The 18,591-nt window shown below is 41.9% G+C and overlaps 1 protein-coding gene across 3 annotated transcripts in view; it reads left to right on the forward strand.

Moving 5' to 3' along the window:
* Nucleotides 1–18,591, forward strand: part of MATN2 (matrilin 2) — a 200,865-nt gene that overhangs the window by 143,148 nt on the left and 39,126 nt on the right. For all 3 annotated transcript variants that reach the window (XM_077167296.1, XM_077167298.1, XM_077167297.1), the window contains exon 7: nucleotides 16,449–16,571. In XM_077167296.1, the coding sequence (XP_077023411.1) occupies nucleotides 16,449–16,571 (123 nt within the window). The remainder of the gene's footprint in view (nucleotides 1–16,448; nucleotides 16,572–18,591) is intronic.

An 18,591-nucleotide genomic window follows, 5' to 3' on the forward strand; every position in this document is an offset into this window, starting at 1 on the left:
ATTTCCCCCTCAGCTTGTTCATTACTAGTGTATAGAAATGCTACAGATTTTTGAATGTTGATCTTGTAACCTGCTACTTTGCTCTACTCATTTATTAGCTCTAGCAGTTTTGTTGTGGATTTTTCCAGGTTTTCGACGTATAGTATCATATTGTCTGCAAACAGTGATAGTTTTACTTCTTCCTTTCCAATTTTGATGCCTTGTATTTCTTTTTCTTGTCTAATTGCTCTGGCTAGAACCTCCAACACAATGTTGAATAATAGTGGTGATAGTGGACATCCTTGTCTTGTTCCTGATCTTGGGGGGAAAGTTTTCAATTTTTCCCCATTGAGGATGATATTAGCTGTGGGTTTTTCATATATTCCCTCTATCATTTGAAGGAAGTTCCCTTGTATTCCTATCTTTTGAAGTGTTTTCAACAGGAAAGGATGTTGAATCTTGTCAAATGCCTTCTCTGCATCAATTGAGATGATCATGTGATTTTTCTGCTTTGATTTGTTGATATGGTGTATTACATTAATTGATTTTCTTATGTTGAACCATCCTTGCATGCCTGGGATGAATCCTACTTGGTCATGATGTATAATTCTTTTAATGTGTGGTTGGATACGATTTGCTAGAATTTTATTGAGGATTTTTGTATCTGTATTCATTAGAGAGATTGGTCTGTAGTTTTCTTTTTTTGTAATATCTTTGCCTGGTTTTGGTGTGAGGGTGATGTTGGCTTCATAGAATGAATTAGGTAGTTTTCCCTCCGCTTTGATTTTTTGAAGAGTTTGAGGAGAGTTAGTACTAATTCTTTCTGGAATGTTTGATAGAATTCACATGTGAAGCCGTCTGGTCCTGGACTTTTCTTTTTAGGAAGCTTTTGAATGACTGATTCAATTTCTTTACTTGTGATTGGTTTGTTGAGGTCATCTATTTCTTCTTGAGTCAAAGTTGGTTGTTCATGTCTTTCCAGGAACCCGTCCATTTCATCTAAATTGTTGTATTTATTAGCGTAAAGTTGTTCATAGTATCCTGTTATTACCTCCTTTATTTCTGTGAGGTCAGTAGTTATGTCTCCTCTTCCATTTCTGATCTTATTTATTTGCATCCTCTCTCTTCTTCTTTTTGTCAATCTTGCTAAGGGCCCATCAATCTTATTGATTTTCTCATAGAACCAACTTCTGGTCTTATTGATTTTCTCTATTGTTTTCATGTTTTCAATTTCATTTATTTCTGCTCTGATCTTTGTTATTTCTTTCCTTTTGCTTGCTTTGGGATTAGTTTGCTGTTCTTTCTCCAGTTCTTCCAAATGGACAGTTAATTCCTGCATTTTTGCCTTTCTTCTTTTCTGATATAGGCATTTAGGACAATAAATTTCCCTCTTAACACTGCCTTTGCTGCGTCCCATAAGTTTTGATATGTTGTGTTTTCATTTTCATTCGCCTTGAGGTATTTGCTAATTTCTCTTGCAATTTCTTCTTTGACCCACTCGTTGTTTTAGAGTGTGTTGTTGAGCCTCCACATATTTGTGAATTTTCTGGCACTCCGCTTATTATTGATTTCCAACTTCATTCCTTTATGATCTGAGAAAGTGTTGTGTATGATTTCAATCTTTTTAAATTTGTTAAGACTTGCTTTGTGACCCAGCATATGGTCTATCTTTAAGAATGATCCATGAGCACTTGAGAAAAAGGTGTATCCTGCTGTTGTGGGATGTAATGTCCTATAAATGTCTGTTAAGTCTAGCTCATTTATAGTAATATTCAGATTCTCTATTTCTTTCTTGATCCTCTGTCTAGATGTTCTGTCCATTGATGCGAGTGGGGAATTGAAGTCTCCAACTATTATGGTATATGAGTCTATTTCCCTTTTCAGTGTTTGCAGTGTATTCCTCACATATTTTGGGACATTCTGGTTCAGTGCGTAAATATTTATGATTGTTATGTCTTCTTGTTTAATTGTTCCTTTTATTAGTAGATAGTGTCCTTCTTTGTCTCTTTTAACTGTTTTACATTTGAAGTCTAATTTGTTGGATATTAGTATAGCCACTCCTGCTCTTTTCTGGTTGTTATTTGCATGAAATATCTTTTCCCAACCTTTCACTTTCAACCTATGTTTATCTTTGGGTCTAAGATGTGTTTCCTGTAGACAGCATATAGAAGGATCCTTTTTTTTAATCCATTCTGCCAATCTATGTTTTTTGATTGGGGAATTCAGTCCATTAACATTTAGTGTTATTACTGTTTGGATAATATTTTCCTCTACCATTTTGCCTTTTGTATTATATATATCATATCTGACTTTCCTTCTTTCTACACTCTTCTCCATACCTCTCTTCTGTCTTTTCGTATCTGACTCTAGTGCGCCCTTTAGTATTTCTTGCAGAGCTAGTCTCTTGGTCACAAATTCTCTCAGTGACTTTTTGTCTGAGAATGTTTTAATTTCTCCCTCATTTTTGAAGGACAATTTTGCTGGATATAGGAGTCTTGGTTGGCAGTTTTTCTCTTTTAGTAATTTAAATATATCATCCCACTGTCTTCTAGCTTTCATGGTTTCTGCTGAGAAATCTACACATAGTCTTATTGGGTTTCCCTTGTATGTGATGGATTGTTTTTTTCTTGCAGCTTTCAAGATCCTCTCTTTCTCTTTGACCTCTGACATTCTAACTAGTAAGTGTCTTGGAGAACGCCTATTTGGGTCTAATCTCTTTGGGGTGCGCTGTACTTCTTAGATCTGTAATTTTAGGTCTTTCATAAGAGTTGGGAAATTTTCAGTGATAATTTCTTCCATTAGTTTTTCTCCTCCTTTTCCCTTCTCTTCTCCTTCTGGGACACCCACAATACATATATTTGTGCGGTTCATATTGTCCTTGAGTTTCCTGATACCCTGTTCAAATTTTTCCGTTCTTTTCCCGATAATCTGTTTCTTTTTGAATTCAGATGTTTCATCCTCCAAATCACTAATTCTATCTTCTGTCTCTTTAAATCTATCATTGTAGGTATCCATTGTTTTTTCCATCTTTTCTACTTTATCCTTCACTTCCATAAGCTCTGTGATTTGTTTTTTTAGTTTTTCTATTTCTTCTTTTTGTTCAGCCCATGTCTTCTTCATGTCCTCCCTCAATTTATCGATTTCGTTTTTGAAGAGGTTTTCCATTTCTGTTCGTATATTCAGGATAGTTGTCTCAGCTCCTGTATCTCATTTGAACTATTGGTTTGTTTCTTTGACTGGGCCATATTCTCAATCTTCTGAGCGTGGGCCGTTATCTTCTGCTGGCGTCTCGGCATTTAGTCAGATTTCCCTGGGTGTCGGACCCAACAAGGTTGTAAGATTTTTCTGTGAAATCTCTGGGTTCTGTTTTTCTTATCCTGCCCAGTAGGTGGCGCTCGTGGCACACGTTTGTCTGCGCATCCCACCAGTAAAAGGTGCTGTGGGTCCTTTAACTTTGGAAAACTCTCGCCGTGGGGGAGGTTCACCAGCCGAAGCGGCTTGGAAGAGTGCCAGCCAGCCCGGGGGTCCGAACGTGGGGAGGGTCGCCGGCCGCTGCAGCCCGGGAGAGCGCCCGTCCGAATTTCCTAGTGAGCCCGGGGCACCAAGCGTGGCAGGAGGGCACCAGCCGCCGTGGCTTGAGGGGACCGCCTGCCCAATTCTGCCAGCTGGCCCGGGAAGGAGGAGGGGAGGGACTCCGGCCGCTTGCCGCCCCGCCCGGGGAAGCCCGCACCCCTCGGCGATCTCACCGGAGTGGGTTCTCCCAGCCAGTCAGCCGTTCCAGGATGGGGTACGCTGTCTTTTTGATCTCTGTCGTGGCTCCAGGAGCTGTTCTGTATCGTTTCTACTCCCCTAGTAGCTGTTCTGGAGGAGGAAAGGTGAGGATGGCAAGGCTGTCGAGGATGGTGGCGGAGGAGCCGGTGAAGGTGGAAGAGGACACGGTGGTGGTTGGAAAGCCGCGAGTATCTGAAGAGTTGATGCTTCAGGCCAGTTGTAAGAGGACCGTGTGAATGTTTTCATGAACAAGAACCATATGCCAAGAGATGCTACTTGGAAGGGGCTGTCAGTAGTACGAAGATGGAAACAGATGATGTTCTGGAGAAGCTGGGCCCTCCAGGTTTTTTAAGGATTTATCTGGTCCAAGGACCCATCTGGAGGTTGTGGGTTTCTGGCTTTTTTTGGCTTTTTTGATAGTTCCTGTATGGGGTAATGCTGACTTTCATATCTGCAGAACTCTAGCTCCAAGTCTCAGGTCTTGCACGGATACCTGAAGTTCCAGGGAATGACCAGGTTATACACAAAGAATTCCACATCTCAGAATTTAGAAATAAATTTTACAACTCAGGAGTAGTTGTGACTGCTATAAGAGTTTACAATCTAAGAACCTTTACATAAACCTTCCCCTGATAACCTATGGTCTTGAATTCAATTCTCAGAGTTTGCACATTATAGTTAGTCCATATTAGTGAGGCGTTATAATATTTGTCTTTTTGTTTCTGACTTATGTCACTCAACATACTGTCCTCAAGGTTTATTCATTTAGTTGCATGCCTCACAACTTTATTCCTTCTTGCAGCCACTCAATATTCCATTGTATGCATACACGACAGTTCCCCCTTCCATTATCTGTCAGTGTACCCTTAGGCCACCCCCATCCATTGCAAATCATGAATACTGCCACCATAAACACCAGTGTGCAAATGTCCATTTGTGTCCCTGTTTTCAGTTCTTCCAAGTGTATGCCTCATAATAAGGTTGGGTTGCAGGGTCACATAGCAATCCTGTACCTAGCCTCCTGTGGAAACACCACTCTGCCCTCCAGAGGGGCTGGCTGCACCACTCTACTTCCCTACCAACAGTGAATAGGTACATCTCTCCACATTTTCTCCAGCACTTGTATCTTTCTGTTTATTTTTTAAGCAGTTTTATTCACATACCATACAATCCATCCTAAGTAAATAATCAATAGTTCCTGGTATAATCATATAGTTATGCACTCACTGTCACAATCTATATGAGGACATTTTCCATTTCTTCCACCAAGAAAGAAGAGGGAAAAACTGAAGAAAAAAAAATCAAATAAATGAAGTAAAATAAAAAGGAGAACCACTACCACAACCAAGAACCCCATACCCCTCCCTTATATCCCCCTCTTATTGACATTTAGCTTTGGTGTATTGCCTTCATTACATTTATTGGAAGCATATTACAATGTTACTGTTAACTATAGACTCTAGTTTGTATTGATTGTATTTTTTCCATTTATCGGCCCATTTTCAACACCTTGCAATGTTGACATTCATTTGTTCTCCCTCGTATAAAACATTCTTATATTTGTTCACCATCATTGTTACTCTAGCTTTTACTAAGTTATACAGTCCCAGTCTTTCGCTTTTATCTTTCTTTCTGGTGTCATACATAACCCCCTTGTCATGGTTAGGGACAGGTGTCAACTTGGCCAAGTTGTGGTACCTGTTCATCTGATTGGGCAAGCGCTGGCCTGTCTGTTGCAATGAGGACATTTCATAGGATTAGGTCATGATCACGTTAGCTACATCCACAGTTGATTCCATTTGTAATCAGCCAAAGGGGAGTGTCTTCTGCAATTAGTGATGCTAAATGCAATCATGGGAAGCCTTTTAAGGAGGACTCAGAGGAGACAGGTTGCATTCCTGCTTTGGCTGGTGAGCCTCTCCTGTGAAGTTCATTCAGGCCATCCATTGGAGTCATCGGCTTCGCAGCCTGCCCTGTGGATTTTGGACTCTGCATTTCTACAGTCACATGAGACACTTTCATAAATTTTATATTTGCAAGTGTTCCCTGTTGATTCTGTTTCTCTAGAGAACCCTAACTAATACATCTTGGTACCAGGAGTGGTTCTTAAGGAACAGAATCTTAAAAATGGGTTTTTATGAATGGTTTTCTACTCTGACTGGGCTCAGAGACTCTAAGGACTCTGATTCCCGTAATCAGAATGACACTCCCAATCCATGGACTGAGTTGGCAAAGGAGATAGTCAAAATATCATCATTCGATTCTCCTAATGCTTCGCTTGTACGAAGCCATACTCTGGGGGATAATGTTTTTGACACCTTTACAGAGTTTTGTAGAAATAAGAGTTATAGAGATGTTGGTTGGTTGTTGTTAGATACACTGTCTACATTAAAGGGTGAAAGGGATGGGCTTAAGGCTTCAAACAAGAAGCTTAAGTGCCGTCTGAAAGATGTAGAGGTTTCTATGAGTATCCTGAAGGAAAATTTTATTTCCTGTAGCTGTAGACGTGAGATCTCTGAAAATCAGACTCAGAATCTTATTGTTAGAGTAGCAACTTTACAACGTAAACTGAAATCTCAGTCTTGCATGGTGTCTGCCGTTAAAGTGAGGGCATTGATTGGAAAGGAGTGGGACCCTGAAAAATGGGATGGTGACATATGGATTGATAATGATGTTGGGGGTGAGGTTGAAACCCTAGACCATGCTGAGCCTTCTTTAGATAACCCTGTAATAGTCTGCCCTGAGGACATAGCCGCCCCACCTCCAGCCTGCCTTGAGGAATTGGCCACCCAACCTCCTCCTGAAAGGATTAGCCCTAGAGTTATTAATCCTGTTTCACCAGATGAAACTGCAAATGAAAGCCCTGAAGCAAATGGCTTGGAAGATATTTCTAATTCTTTTCATGACCCACCCCCACCACCCCTCATTTCTTCTAGACCTATAACTAGACTAAAGTCCCAACAGGCCCCTAAAGGTGAGGTACAAAGTATCACACATGAGGAGGTATGTTATACTCCAAAAGAACTGTGTGAGTTTTCCAATTTATATAGACAGAAATCAGGGGAATATGTGTGGCAATGGATTTTAAGAGTGTGGGATAATGGTGGGAGGAATATAAGGCTGGATCAGGCTGAATTTATTGATATGGGCCCACTAAGCAGAGATTCTGCATTCAATGTTATAGCTAGAGCAGTTAGAAAAGGTGTTAACAGCTCGTTTGGGTGGTTAGTTGAAACATGGATCAAAAGGTGGCCAACATTACCTGAGGTTGAAATGCCAGAACTGCCCTGGTATAATGTAGGTGAGGGGATCCAGAGGCTTAGAGAGATTGGGATGTTAGAGTGGATTTATCATGCAAAGCCTGCTCTTACACCCCAGGAATGTCCAGAAGATGCACCTTTTACCAGAACAGTGAGAAATAAGTTTGTGAGACTAGCACCATCATCCCTGAAGAGCTCTGTGGTTGCACTTCTCTGTAGGTCAGATATTACTGTAGGAACTGCTGTCACTGAGCTGGAATCCTTAAACACAATGGGGATGACAGGATCCCGAGTTGGCAGAAGCCAGGTGGCAGCACTTAATCACCAAAGACAGGGTAGACGCGGGTATTATAATAGACAACAAACTCAAAGGAGGCATCAAAATTATATGACACGCAGAGATTTGTGGCATTGGCTAGTAAATCATGGGGTGCCTAGAAATACAATAGAAGGGCAGTCTACTAAATTCTTGTTGGAGCTGTATAAACAAAAGAGTTCTAGGTCAAGGGAACAGAAGTCTAACCTGAATTACAAAAACACAGAGTCACAGCCCCTTAATCAATTTCCAGACTTGAAACAGTTTACAGACCCTGAGCCCCTTGAATGAAGGGGAGGCCAGGTCCCTATGGGGAAGAAACCTGTTACACTGCCACAGATTTATACTGTTGACCTTCCTCTAAGTCTTCCCCAAGGAGACCGACGGCCTTTTACCAGGGTAACTGTGCATTGGGGAAAAGGAAATGATCAGTATTTCGGGGATTATTAGACACTGGTTCAGAAGTGACATTAATTCCAGGGGACCCAAAACGTCACTCTGGACCACCAGTCAGAGTGGGGGCTTATGGAGGTCAGGTGATCAATGGAGTTTTAGCTCAGGTCCGTCTCACAGTGGGTCCAGTGGGCCCCCGGACCCATCCTGTAGTTATTTCCCCAGTTCTGGAATGTATAATTGGCATAGACATACTGAGCAACTGGAAGAATCCCCACGTTGGTCCTCTAACTCGTGCAGTGAGGGCTATTATGGTGGGAAAGGCCAAGTGGAAGCCACTAGAACTGCCCCTACCAAGCAAAATAGTAAATCAAAAGCAATACCGTATTCCTGGAGGGATTGCAGAGATTACTGCCACTCTTAAGGACTTGAAAGATGCAGGGGTGGTGATTCCCACCACATCCCCAATCAACTCTCCTATTTGGCCTGTGCAGAAAACAGATGGGTCTTGGAGAATGACAGTGGATTATTGTAAACTCAACCAGGTGGTAACTCCAATTGCAGCTGCTGTTCCAGATGTAGTATCATTGCTTGAGCAAATCAATACATCCCCTGGTACCTGGTATGCAGCTATTGATCTGGCAAATGCTTTTTTCTCAATAGCTATTAGTAAGGACCACCAGAAACAGTTTGCTTTCAGTTGGCAAGGTCAGCAATATACTTTCACTGTCCTACCTCAGGGGTATATCAACTCTCCAGCCCTATGTCATAATCTTGTTCGCAGAGACCTTGATCATTTCTGCCTCCCACAAGACATCACATTGGTCCATTATATTGATGATATCATGTTGATTGGACCTAGTGAGCAAGAAGTAGCAACTACTCTAGATTTACTGGTAAGGCATTTGCGTGTCAGAGGATGGGAGATAAATCCAACAAAAATACAGGGGCCTTCCACCTCAGTAAAATTTCTAGGTGTCCAGTGGTGTGGGGCATGTCGAGATATCCCTTCTAAGGTGAAGGATAAATTGCTGCATCTGGCCCCTCCCACAACCAAAAAAGAGGCACAACGCCTAGTTGGTCTTTTTGGATTTTGGCGACAACATATTCCTCATTTGGGTGTGCTACTCTGGCCCATTTATCGAGTGACCAGAAAAGCTGCTAATTTTGGGTGGGGACCTGAACAAGAGGCTCTGCGACAGGTCCAGGCTGCTGTGCAAGCTGCTCTGCCACTTGGGCCATATGATCCAGCAGATCCAATGGTGCTGGAAGTGTCAGTGGCAAATAGAGATGCTGTCTGGAGCCTTTGGCAGGCCCCTATCAGAGAATCACAACGCAGACCCTTAGGATTTTGGAGCAAAGCCTTACCATCTGCTGCAGATAACTACTCTCCTTTTGAGAAACAGCTTTGGCCTGCTACTGGGCCTTAAGAGACTGAATGCTTAACCATGGGCCACCAAGTTACCATGAGACCTGAGTTGCCTATCATGAGTTGGGTGTTGTCTGACCCACCAAGCCATAAAGTTGGGCATGCACAGCAGCACTCTATTGTAAAGTGGAAATGGTATATACGAGATAGAGCCAGAGCAGGTCCTGAAGGCACAAGTAAGTTACATGAAGAAGTGGCACAGATGCCCATGGTTTCCTCTCCTGCTGCCACATTACCTTCTCTTTCCCAGACCAGAGCTATGGCCTCTTGGGGAGTTCCTTACAGTGAATTGACTGAGGAAGAGAAAACTCGGGCCTGGTTTACAGATGGTTCAGCACGATATGCAGGTACCACCCGAAAGTGGACAGCTGCAGCATTACCACCCCTTTCTGGGGTGTCCTTGAAGGACAGTGGTGAGGGGAAATCCTCCCAGTGGGCAGAACTTCAAGCAGTGCACCTGGTTGTTCATTTTGCTTGGAAGGAAAACTGGCCAGAGGTGCGTTTGTATACTGACTCATGGGCTGTTGCTAATGATTTGGCTGGATGGTCAGGGACTTGGAAAGACCATAATTGGAAAATTGGTGACAAAGAGGTCTGGGGAAGAAGCATGTGGATAGACCTTTCTGAGTGGGCTAAAAACATGAAGATATTTGTGTCCCATGTGAATGCACACCAGAGGGTGACTTCAGCAGAGGAAGATTTTAATAATCAAGTGGATAAGATGACCCGTTCTATGGATACTAGTCAGCCTCTTTCCCCAGCAACTCCTGTTATTGCCCAATGGGCTCATGAACAAAGTGGTCATGGTGGTAGGGATGGAGGTTATGCATGGGCTCAGCAACATGGACTTCCACTCACCAAGGCTGCCCTGGCTACAGCCACTGCTGAGTGCCCAATCTGCCAGCAGCAGAGACCCACACTCAGCCCCCGATATGGCACCATTCCCCGAGGTGACCAGCCAGCTACATGGTGGCAGGTTGATTACATTGGACCACTCCCTTCATGGAAGGGGCAGCGATTTGTTCTAACTGGAATAGACACATACTCTGGATATGGGTTTGCTTTCCCTGCATGCAATGCTTCTGCCAAAACTACTATCCATGGGCTTACAGAATGCCTTATCCATCATCATGGTATTCCACATAGCATTGCTTCGGATCAAGGAACACACTTCACAGCAAATGAAGTGCGGGAATGGGCACATGCTCATGGAATTCTCTGGTCTTACCATGTTCCCCATCATCCAGAAGCAGCTGGATTGATAGAACGGTGGAATGGCCTTTTGAAAACTCAATTACAGTGCCAACTAGGTGGCAAAAACTTGAAAGGCTGGGGTAATGTTCTCCAGGAAGCTGTGTATGCTCTGAATCAGCGTCCGCTGTATGGTGCTGTTTCTCCCATAGGTAGGATCCATGGGTCCAGGAACCAAGGGGTGGAAATGGGTGTGGTGCCACTCACTATTACTCCTAGTGATCCACTAGGAAAATTTTTGCTTCCTGTCCCTGCTACCCTGAGTTCTGCTGGTCTACAGGTTTTAGTTCCAAAACGGGGTGTGCTTTCTCCAAGAGAAACAATAGTGATACCACTGAACTGGAAGTTAAGATTGCCGCCTGGCCACTTTGGGCTACTTATGCCTCTGGATCAACACACCAAGAAGGGGATTACATTATTGTCTGGGGTAATTGACCCTGACTATCAGAAGGAAGTAGGACTGCAACTACATAATGGAGGTAAAGAGGAGTTTTCTTGGAATATAGGAGATCCCCTGGGCCGTCTATTAGTACTACCATGCCCTGTGATCAAAATCAATGGAAAACTGCAACAACACAATCCAGGCAGGACCACTAATGGCTCTGAGACTTCAGGAATGAAGGTTTGGGTCACCCCACCAGGCAAAGAACCACGGCCAGCTGAAGTGCTTGCTGAGGGGAAAGGGAACATGGAATGGGTAGTGGAAGAAGGTAGTGAGAAATATGAACTTCGACCACGTGATCAGTTACAGAAACGAGAGCTGTAATGCTGTTTTGCTTGTGTTATACTATTTAAGTTGTAAGATATCAAGTTTAAGAATGAATGTTGCCCAAGGATTTGCACCCTATTCTGGAGAGATTTAATGTGTTTCCAGTTATATGCAGGACAGTTGAGTATTGTCAGGTAAAAGAAAAAATGTGTGCTTATTTGTTTTCATTTGGAAATTAAGTATGGTCTAAGGTGATATATATATATAGGTGCCAAGCTGACAAGGGGTGGGCTGTCATGGTTAGGGACAGGTGTCAACTTGGCCAAGTTGTGGTACCTGTTCATCTGATTGGGCAAGCGCTGGCCTGTCTGTTGCAATGAGGACATTTCATAGGATTAGGTCATGATCACATTAGCTACATCCACAGTTGATTCCATTTGTAATCAGCCAAAGGGGAGTGTCTTCTGCAATTAGTGATGCTAAATGCAATCATGGGAAGCCTTTTAAGGAGGACTCAGAGGAGACAGGTTGCATTCCTGCTTTGGCTGGTGAGCCTCTCCTGTGGAGTTCATCCAGGCCATCCATTGGAGTCATCGGCTTCGGAGCCTGCCCTGTGGATTTTGGACTCTGCATTTCTACGGTCACGTGAGACACTTTCATAAATTTTATATTTGCAAGTGTTCCCTGTTGATTCTGTTTCTCTAGAGAACCCTAACTAATACACCCCTCCTCTTTCAACCATACTCACATTCAGCTTTGTTCAGAGTACTTACAATAGCTACCATCAGATAGTATTGCACTAACAGTTTCTGGATTACAGTCAATCCTGTTGAATATTCTGTACTCCTTCAGCATCAAATGGCCGATCTCTACTCTTTCTATCTCCTCATAACATGTGTTCTCAACTTTAACTCTCAAAGCTTACTCACTAATGTTAGTTCATATTAGTGAGACCATATAGTATTTGTTCTTTTATTTCTGGTTAATTTCACTCAACATAATGTCCTCAAGGTTCATCCATATTGTTGCATGCATAATGATTTTATTATGTATCCTTATTGACAGTATTCATTCCTACACTTTTCCGCAAACCTCTCTCTCCTGTTGTTCTAGTTTGCTAACTGCTGGCATGCGATATGCCAGAAATGGAATGACTTTTAAAAGGGGGAATTTATTAATTTGCTAGTTTGCCATTCTAAGGCCATGAAAATGTCCCCATTAAAGCAAGTCTATAAAAATGTCCTAATTAAGGTATCAACAAGTAGTTACCTTCACTCAGGAAAGGCTAATGAAGTTCAGGGTTTCTCTCACTACTGAAAAGGTACATGGCAAACATGGCCACATCTGCTAGTCTTCTCTCCAGGCTTCTTGTTTCATGAAGCTCCCCCAGGGTCATTTTCCTCCTTCATCTCCAAAGGTCTCTGGCTGCGTGGGCTCTCCTCATGGCTCTCATCATTCTGAAGCTTTCTCTTTTAAAGGATTCCAGTAAACTAGTCAAGACTCACCTGGAATGGGTGGAGTCTCCCTCTAATCCAAGGCTAATACCCACAATCAGGCAAGAACATCTCTATGGAGATAATATAACCAATTTTCCTACCTATAGTATTGAATAGGGATTAAAAGAAAGGTTGCTCTCACAAGATTGGATGAGGATTGAAACATGGCTTTTCTAGGGTACACAAATCCTTTCAGATCATCACACTTGTCGTTTCCTATCTGCCTGTACTGTGCCCTTTAGTATTTTTTGTTCACAAACTCTCCCTGTGTCTGTTTGTCTGAAAATATTTTAAAACCTCATTTTTTGAAGGATAGTTTTGGCCAGATATAGAATTCTTGGTTGGCAGTTGTTCTAGTTTGCTAGCTGCCAGAATGCAATATAGCAGAAACAGAATGGCTTTTAAAAGGGGGAATTTAATTAGTTGCTAGTTTACAGTTCTAAGATTGAGAAAATGTCCCAATTAAAACAAGTCTATAGAAATGTCCAATCTAAGACATCCAGGGAATGATAACTTGATTCAAGAAGGCTGATGTAGTTCAGGGTTTCTCTCTCTAGTGAGAAGGCATACAGAGAACACAGTCAGGGCTTCTCTCTCAGCTGGGAAGGCACATGGCTAACATGGCATCATCTGCTAGCTTTCTCTCCTGGCTTTCTGTTTCATGAAGCTCCCTGGGAGGCGTTTTCCTTCTTTGTCTCCAAAGGTCGCTAACTGGTGGACTCTGCCTCGTGGTGCTGCAGCGTTCTCTGCTCTTTCCAAATCTCTTTTATTCTCTAAAATGTTTCCTCTTTTATAGGACTCCAGAAACTTATTAAGAACCACCCAAGTGGGTGGAGACATGTCGTCACTTAATCCAGCTTAACAACCACTATTGATTAAATCACATCTCCAGGAAGATGATATGATTACAGTTTCAAATATACCGTATTGAATAGGGATTATTCTGTCTTTACGAAATGGGATTTTGATTAAAACATGGCTTTTCTAGGGTCCATACATCCTTTCAAACCAGCATTCTCCACTGTGTTTTTCATCTCTTCCATTGTGCCTTCATTCCATAAGTTCTGCCATTTTTTTTTCAAGCTTTCAAGTTCATCTTTATGGTCACCCGGTGTCTTCTCTATGTCCTTCATATCTTTTGCCACATCTTCTATCAGCTCATTGATTTGATTTAGCATGTTTGTTTGAATATCTTGAGTTGTTTCAACTACTGTATCTCATTTGAAGTATCAGTTTGTTCCTTTGACTGGACTGTCTCTTTGTTTTTTCTAGTATGACTTGTAATTTTTTGCTGGTGTCTAGGCATCTGATTTCCTTGATTAGTTTATTCTGGAGGTCATTTTTACTCTTTTAGATAGGGTTTTCTTGTTGGTTGTCTTTGTTCTGTATCTGTTCTTTGTCATTAAGTTCAACTTATTCTAGACCTCTAGCATAGCTTCTGTTTAGCTGGTCAGAATTTTTTAGCTCTTGTTTTTCTGGTTCTTGCCCCGCCTATATGGAAACTTTTTTTTGAGTAGGGTCTCTCAAGATATGATAGACCTGAATCAGACTTTCCCAGACAAGATAGGCTTAAGTATAAGGAGGAGGGTATATCAGTATCACGTTTCCCTGAGGATGAGACCCAGCAGGTTGTCAGACTTTCCTGTGAAACCTCTAGACTCTGTGCTTTTCCTATCCTGCACATCAGGTGTTGCTTCTCAGCCTGCAGCTCCCCACTGGCATAAAGTGGTGCAGTGCCTTTAATTCTTAGCAGACCCTGTTCCTGCCAGGGTTGTAGTGGAGACATTAAGGTTGAGGTAGAAGCCAAGCTTAAGCTGTTTCTGTTTTCCAGCCTCTGGAATATGAATTTTCTGCGTGAGGGTACACCTCCTCCTGCCTTTTCTTGGGGAAGTTACACCCATTAGGGAATTATCTCCTTCACTTGACTACTTTGTCTCTCAGACCCAACTTAACTCTGCCATTGCCTTGGTCAGGGCTGACAATTGAAAATGCCAGTCAAGAACAAGCTGGTATCCAGCTTTATGTGCCCCTTTTCATGGGGCCCAGCCCTTTTCCAGTATTTTGAGCTGAGTGACTCCAAAGGCCTCCATTTTTCCCCCCATAAGCCTGCCGCCTCTCTGCCAGGAGAGATCTCAGTGTTCCTTTACTGTTTGCTCTGGGTTTATCTGTGCTCAGAGCTTGCATTCAACCATCCAAATTTATTAATTAAAACCACAGTTGGAGCTTGATTGATTTCCTTGTTCCTAGTAGAGACTAGTTCTTTTTCCCATGGGGAAGTGTCTCCAACACAGCCTGCCATGCAGGGGGGAAGGGGCACCAGCCTGTACAGTTTGGAGACTTATAATTCTGTACCGTGATCTCGCCCATTCCACCCATTTCAAGTTGGTGTACAATGTGTGTCCAATCATGAATGTCCACCAAACAGTTGTTCCAAATTGTTCCTGGCTATTTACTAGTTGCTCTGCAGGACTAACTAAATTCCATACCTCCCTATGCCACCATTTTGCCCCACCTCTAAATTATTGATTATCTTTTGTTCATAAAATTCTTACAGTGTGCAAATGTATATTTATTGGTGTGATTATTTGCTTAATGAATAATCTCCTCCTCTAAAGAGACTATAAGGGAACCCTGTAAACTCCATGAGGCAAAGGACTGTCTCTTTGCTCACTGCCAAATTCCAGGGCCCAGTCCATGGTAGATGCACAGAAAATATTTATTGAATGAATGAATAAACATGAGGCTAACACTTTTTTCATATAATCATCAGACATTTGTATTTCTTCTTCTGTGAATTGTCTCTCCAAATCCTTGATTTCTTTTTTTATCAGTTTCATAGCTACATAACATAAGACTCAGCATGGACTTTAGAGTCAGGTTGGGGTACAAATTTTCTCCTCAGTGTTTATTAATTGGTGACCCTATGAAGTCTTGTACGCTCTCTCAGCTTCAGATTCCTTATCTGCAAAATGGAGATCATATTAATCCCTACTTCATAAAATTGTTGGGAGGATTAAATAAGATAATGAACATTTGATATAAGGGCCATAAAATATTTAATAGATGTTTAGCTTCATAATTTCATACAGATTTATAAGTTGTTAATATAATAAAATTATTATACTTTGCATCTTATATATGGCAAATACTTTTCCTTATTTGTCATTTAATTATTATAGTCAAAATATTAAATGTACCTGAAATCCTTAACTTCCAATTAATAAATCTGTGTTATCTGTTCCTTTATTTCTTCCATTGCTTTTATGTGTAGAAAAGTTTTGTCTGTCCACAATCACCTACATTTTCTTGTAGTTTTATGTTTATTATTTGGATTTATGAATCAATCTGGAAATTAGTTCACTTTAAAGCAAGAAATGAGATTACTACTTTTTTTCAACTAGATAGTTTCCCCCCAAACCACTTATTGAATAATTGATCCTTTATTGAATTGTAATGCTTTTAAACCTCATTACAAATGAAGTTCTTATTTGTTCTCAGACAACTGTCTCGTTCTATTGCATGACTTTTCTATTCTTGCTTCAGTAACATAATCTCTATGTTCTCATTTTGGTGGATGTAAGATGAACCACGACAAGAAAAACATGTTCACACACTCATTGGTTGCATAAATATTTTGTAACTTGTCAACAAGTTTCTCTTTCGGGGGGGTCATATCCCTAGACATGGAAAAAGCCTCATTGAGAGATCTCTTCGTGGCAAAAGTCTTCGACATTATGGGATTTTACCCATTTAGGAAAGGTTAAGGCTGAAAATCCCTTGAATTTCATTTGTTAGATTTATGGTTTTGTTGCTCATCATTATTATCATATTTCTTTCTTTCCAGGGATAGACTATTGTGCCTCCACTAATCATGGATGTCAGCAGGACTGTGTCAACACAGATGATTCTTACTCCTGCCGTTGCCTAAAAGGGTTTACCCTAAATCCAGATGGGAAAACATGCAGAAGTGAGTCACACTGGGTGTTGGAGAGAGGTTATTCTGCTAAATGTGTGTCTGCTTCATTTTCCTGTCCTTGAAAATCTTAAGGAGGGTGTACTTGTACTCAGCACTTGGGTTTACTAACACTACTCTGCTCTTTGACTTTAACTTTTGGTTCATTTGATCCTGTTATGGGGATGATTTTATACACTGGGTGCATAAAATGTCCTTGAAAATCTTAAGGAGGTTGCACTGGGTCTGTCCATTGGGTTCATTTAGCAAAGTCAGGGCCCAAGCTGAAGCACCCGCCCATCCAAAAGGGAATACCTGCCCACCTCCTCACCCCTTCAACAAACCACCATTGCTCCCACTTATATTCAGAACTTTAACAAAGAAAATTCTGGGCCAAGAGACAGTAGGTAAAAGGTGCTGGTTTCTTTCAGTCCTTCAAGATAGAACAATTTCTGGCTGCCAAGAGGAGAAAGTGGCAGCTGTATCCTTTTCAGTATGAACAAAAGTAAGGCCCCCAGGGCATCCTGGCAGTGTTCAAGGAGCACATGGAGTGTCAGCAGGTTATCATTGATGATGCACTGAATGACTCAGGTTCCTGCCATCTGCCTCATCAAGGGGCTTGATTAGGGGTCTAGAGCTTACACTCCCAAGCAGGATCCCTTTAAACCAGACTCTTCTTGAGAGACCACTAGAACAGAAACTCAATGAGGACAGGGATTTTTACCTTTTTCTCATTGTACTTCAAAGAGTGCTTGACTTTTCTCCTTACACTTCAAAGAATGCTTGACATATGTGGGTGCAGCACAGTATTTATTGGATGAGTGAATGAATCCTGGAGAAACTGCAACTATTATTTGAATTATCCAATCTTATTTAAAAGATGGCCTTTTTAAGGGGTGTAAGTTGTAAATTTTTTCAGAATGCATTCCCACAGTCAGTATATACTTATGCACACTGAATGCTTCAAGTTCTAACAATATGATTCACAGAACTCTCTAGAGCTCCCATTAAGAGATGTGTTTTCTTATATTCTCCTGCTCCCACTTCTCCTAATGCTGCATATAGCAGTGTTCTGCATAGCAGGACTGAGTTTTCCAACGTTTCACCATATATCTCTTTTTGAACCACATTGTGGGCTGTACAACTAAATCCAGATGAGTCACATCTGCTTACAGCACACATTAATGTTCAAGCCCATTCTAATAAGTGTAAAACCTCGCAGGGTGGCAGATGGTTACAGGGACCATATTTTGAAACTGAACCTCTCTTTTAAAATTTAACTCCCACTGCCTTGCCTGGAAACATTCAAGTAGTAAATGGGAATTTTAATTGAGAGCATTCAGAATGTGAAAACAATGAGATGGAGTAGTTTCCATTAGACCACACACGCATACAATGTGTTGGAGGGCCAACCTTTTTGGCCTGGCCTTTCTGTGCTGTTTACACCTTTTTCCAGGGCTGACTGTGTCAGGGACTGACTGCACCCAAGGAAAATCACTCACAGGTGGACTCGTAGTTGTGGGCCAGAAGCTTTTATGAGAGATAATTAGATCTGGTTCAACTCAGACTCTCATTATGGCTGCAAGCTTTGTTTTGTGTTACTAATGGAGTGAAAAGGAAATAAGTTAGGAATTTGGCCATCTGGTAGGGGAGAACTTGCTTTAAGCTCTGCACCCCTTACCATTAGTCTAAAATTCCTTCTACCACTGCCACTCCCTCCTCACCCTGCCTGGAGAGGCACTTGGGATCAGAGAAGGGTCCAAAGCAATGCATGCATCATTATCAAGGGAGAAGGGGGCTGAGAGCAGATGGGTGAGGACAGAGGAAGCGACCATTTGGAGTCGTTTGACTGCCGCCAGTCAGCCGATGGCTGGGCCTGTTTGCAGGCTGTAGTATAGCCAGAGTCCCTAAAACTCATTCATATATATTTGGTGGTTATAGCTCCATTTCCTCTCTAGCCAGGTGCCCTACATTCTCATCCAAGAAAAACAGAATTTGTTCCTAAGATGCACTGTCCTCATCAGCCCTTCTCCCA

This window comes from Tamandua tetradactyla, chromosome 6 (assembly GCF_023851605.1).
Source record: "Tamandua tetradactyla isolate mTamTet1 chromosome 6, mTamTet1.pri, whole genome shotgun sequence".
Taxonomy (NCBI): domain Eukaryota; kingdom Metazoa; phylum Chordata; class Mammalia; order Pilosa; family Myrmecophagidae; genus Tamandua; species Tamandua tetradactyla.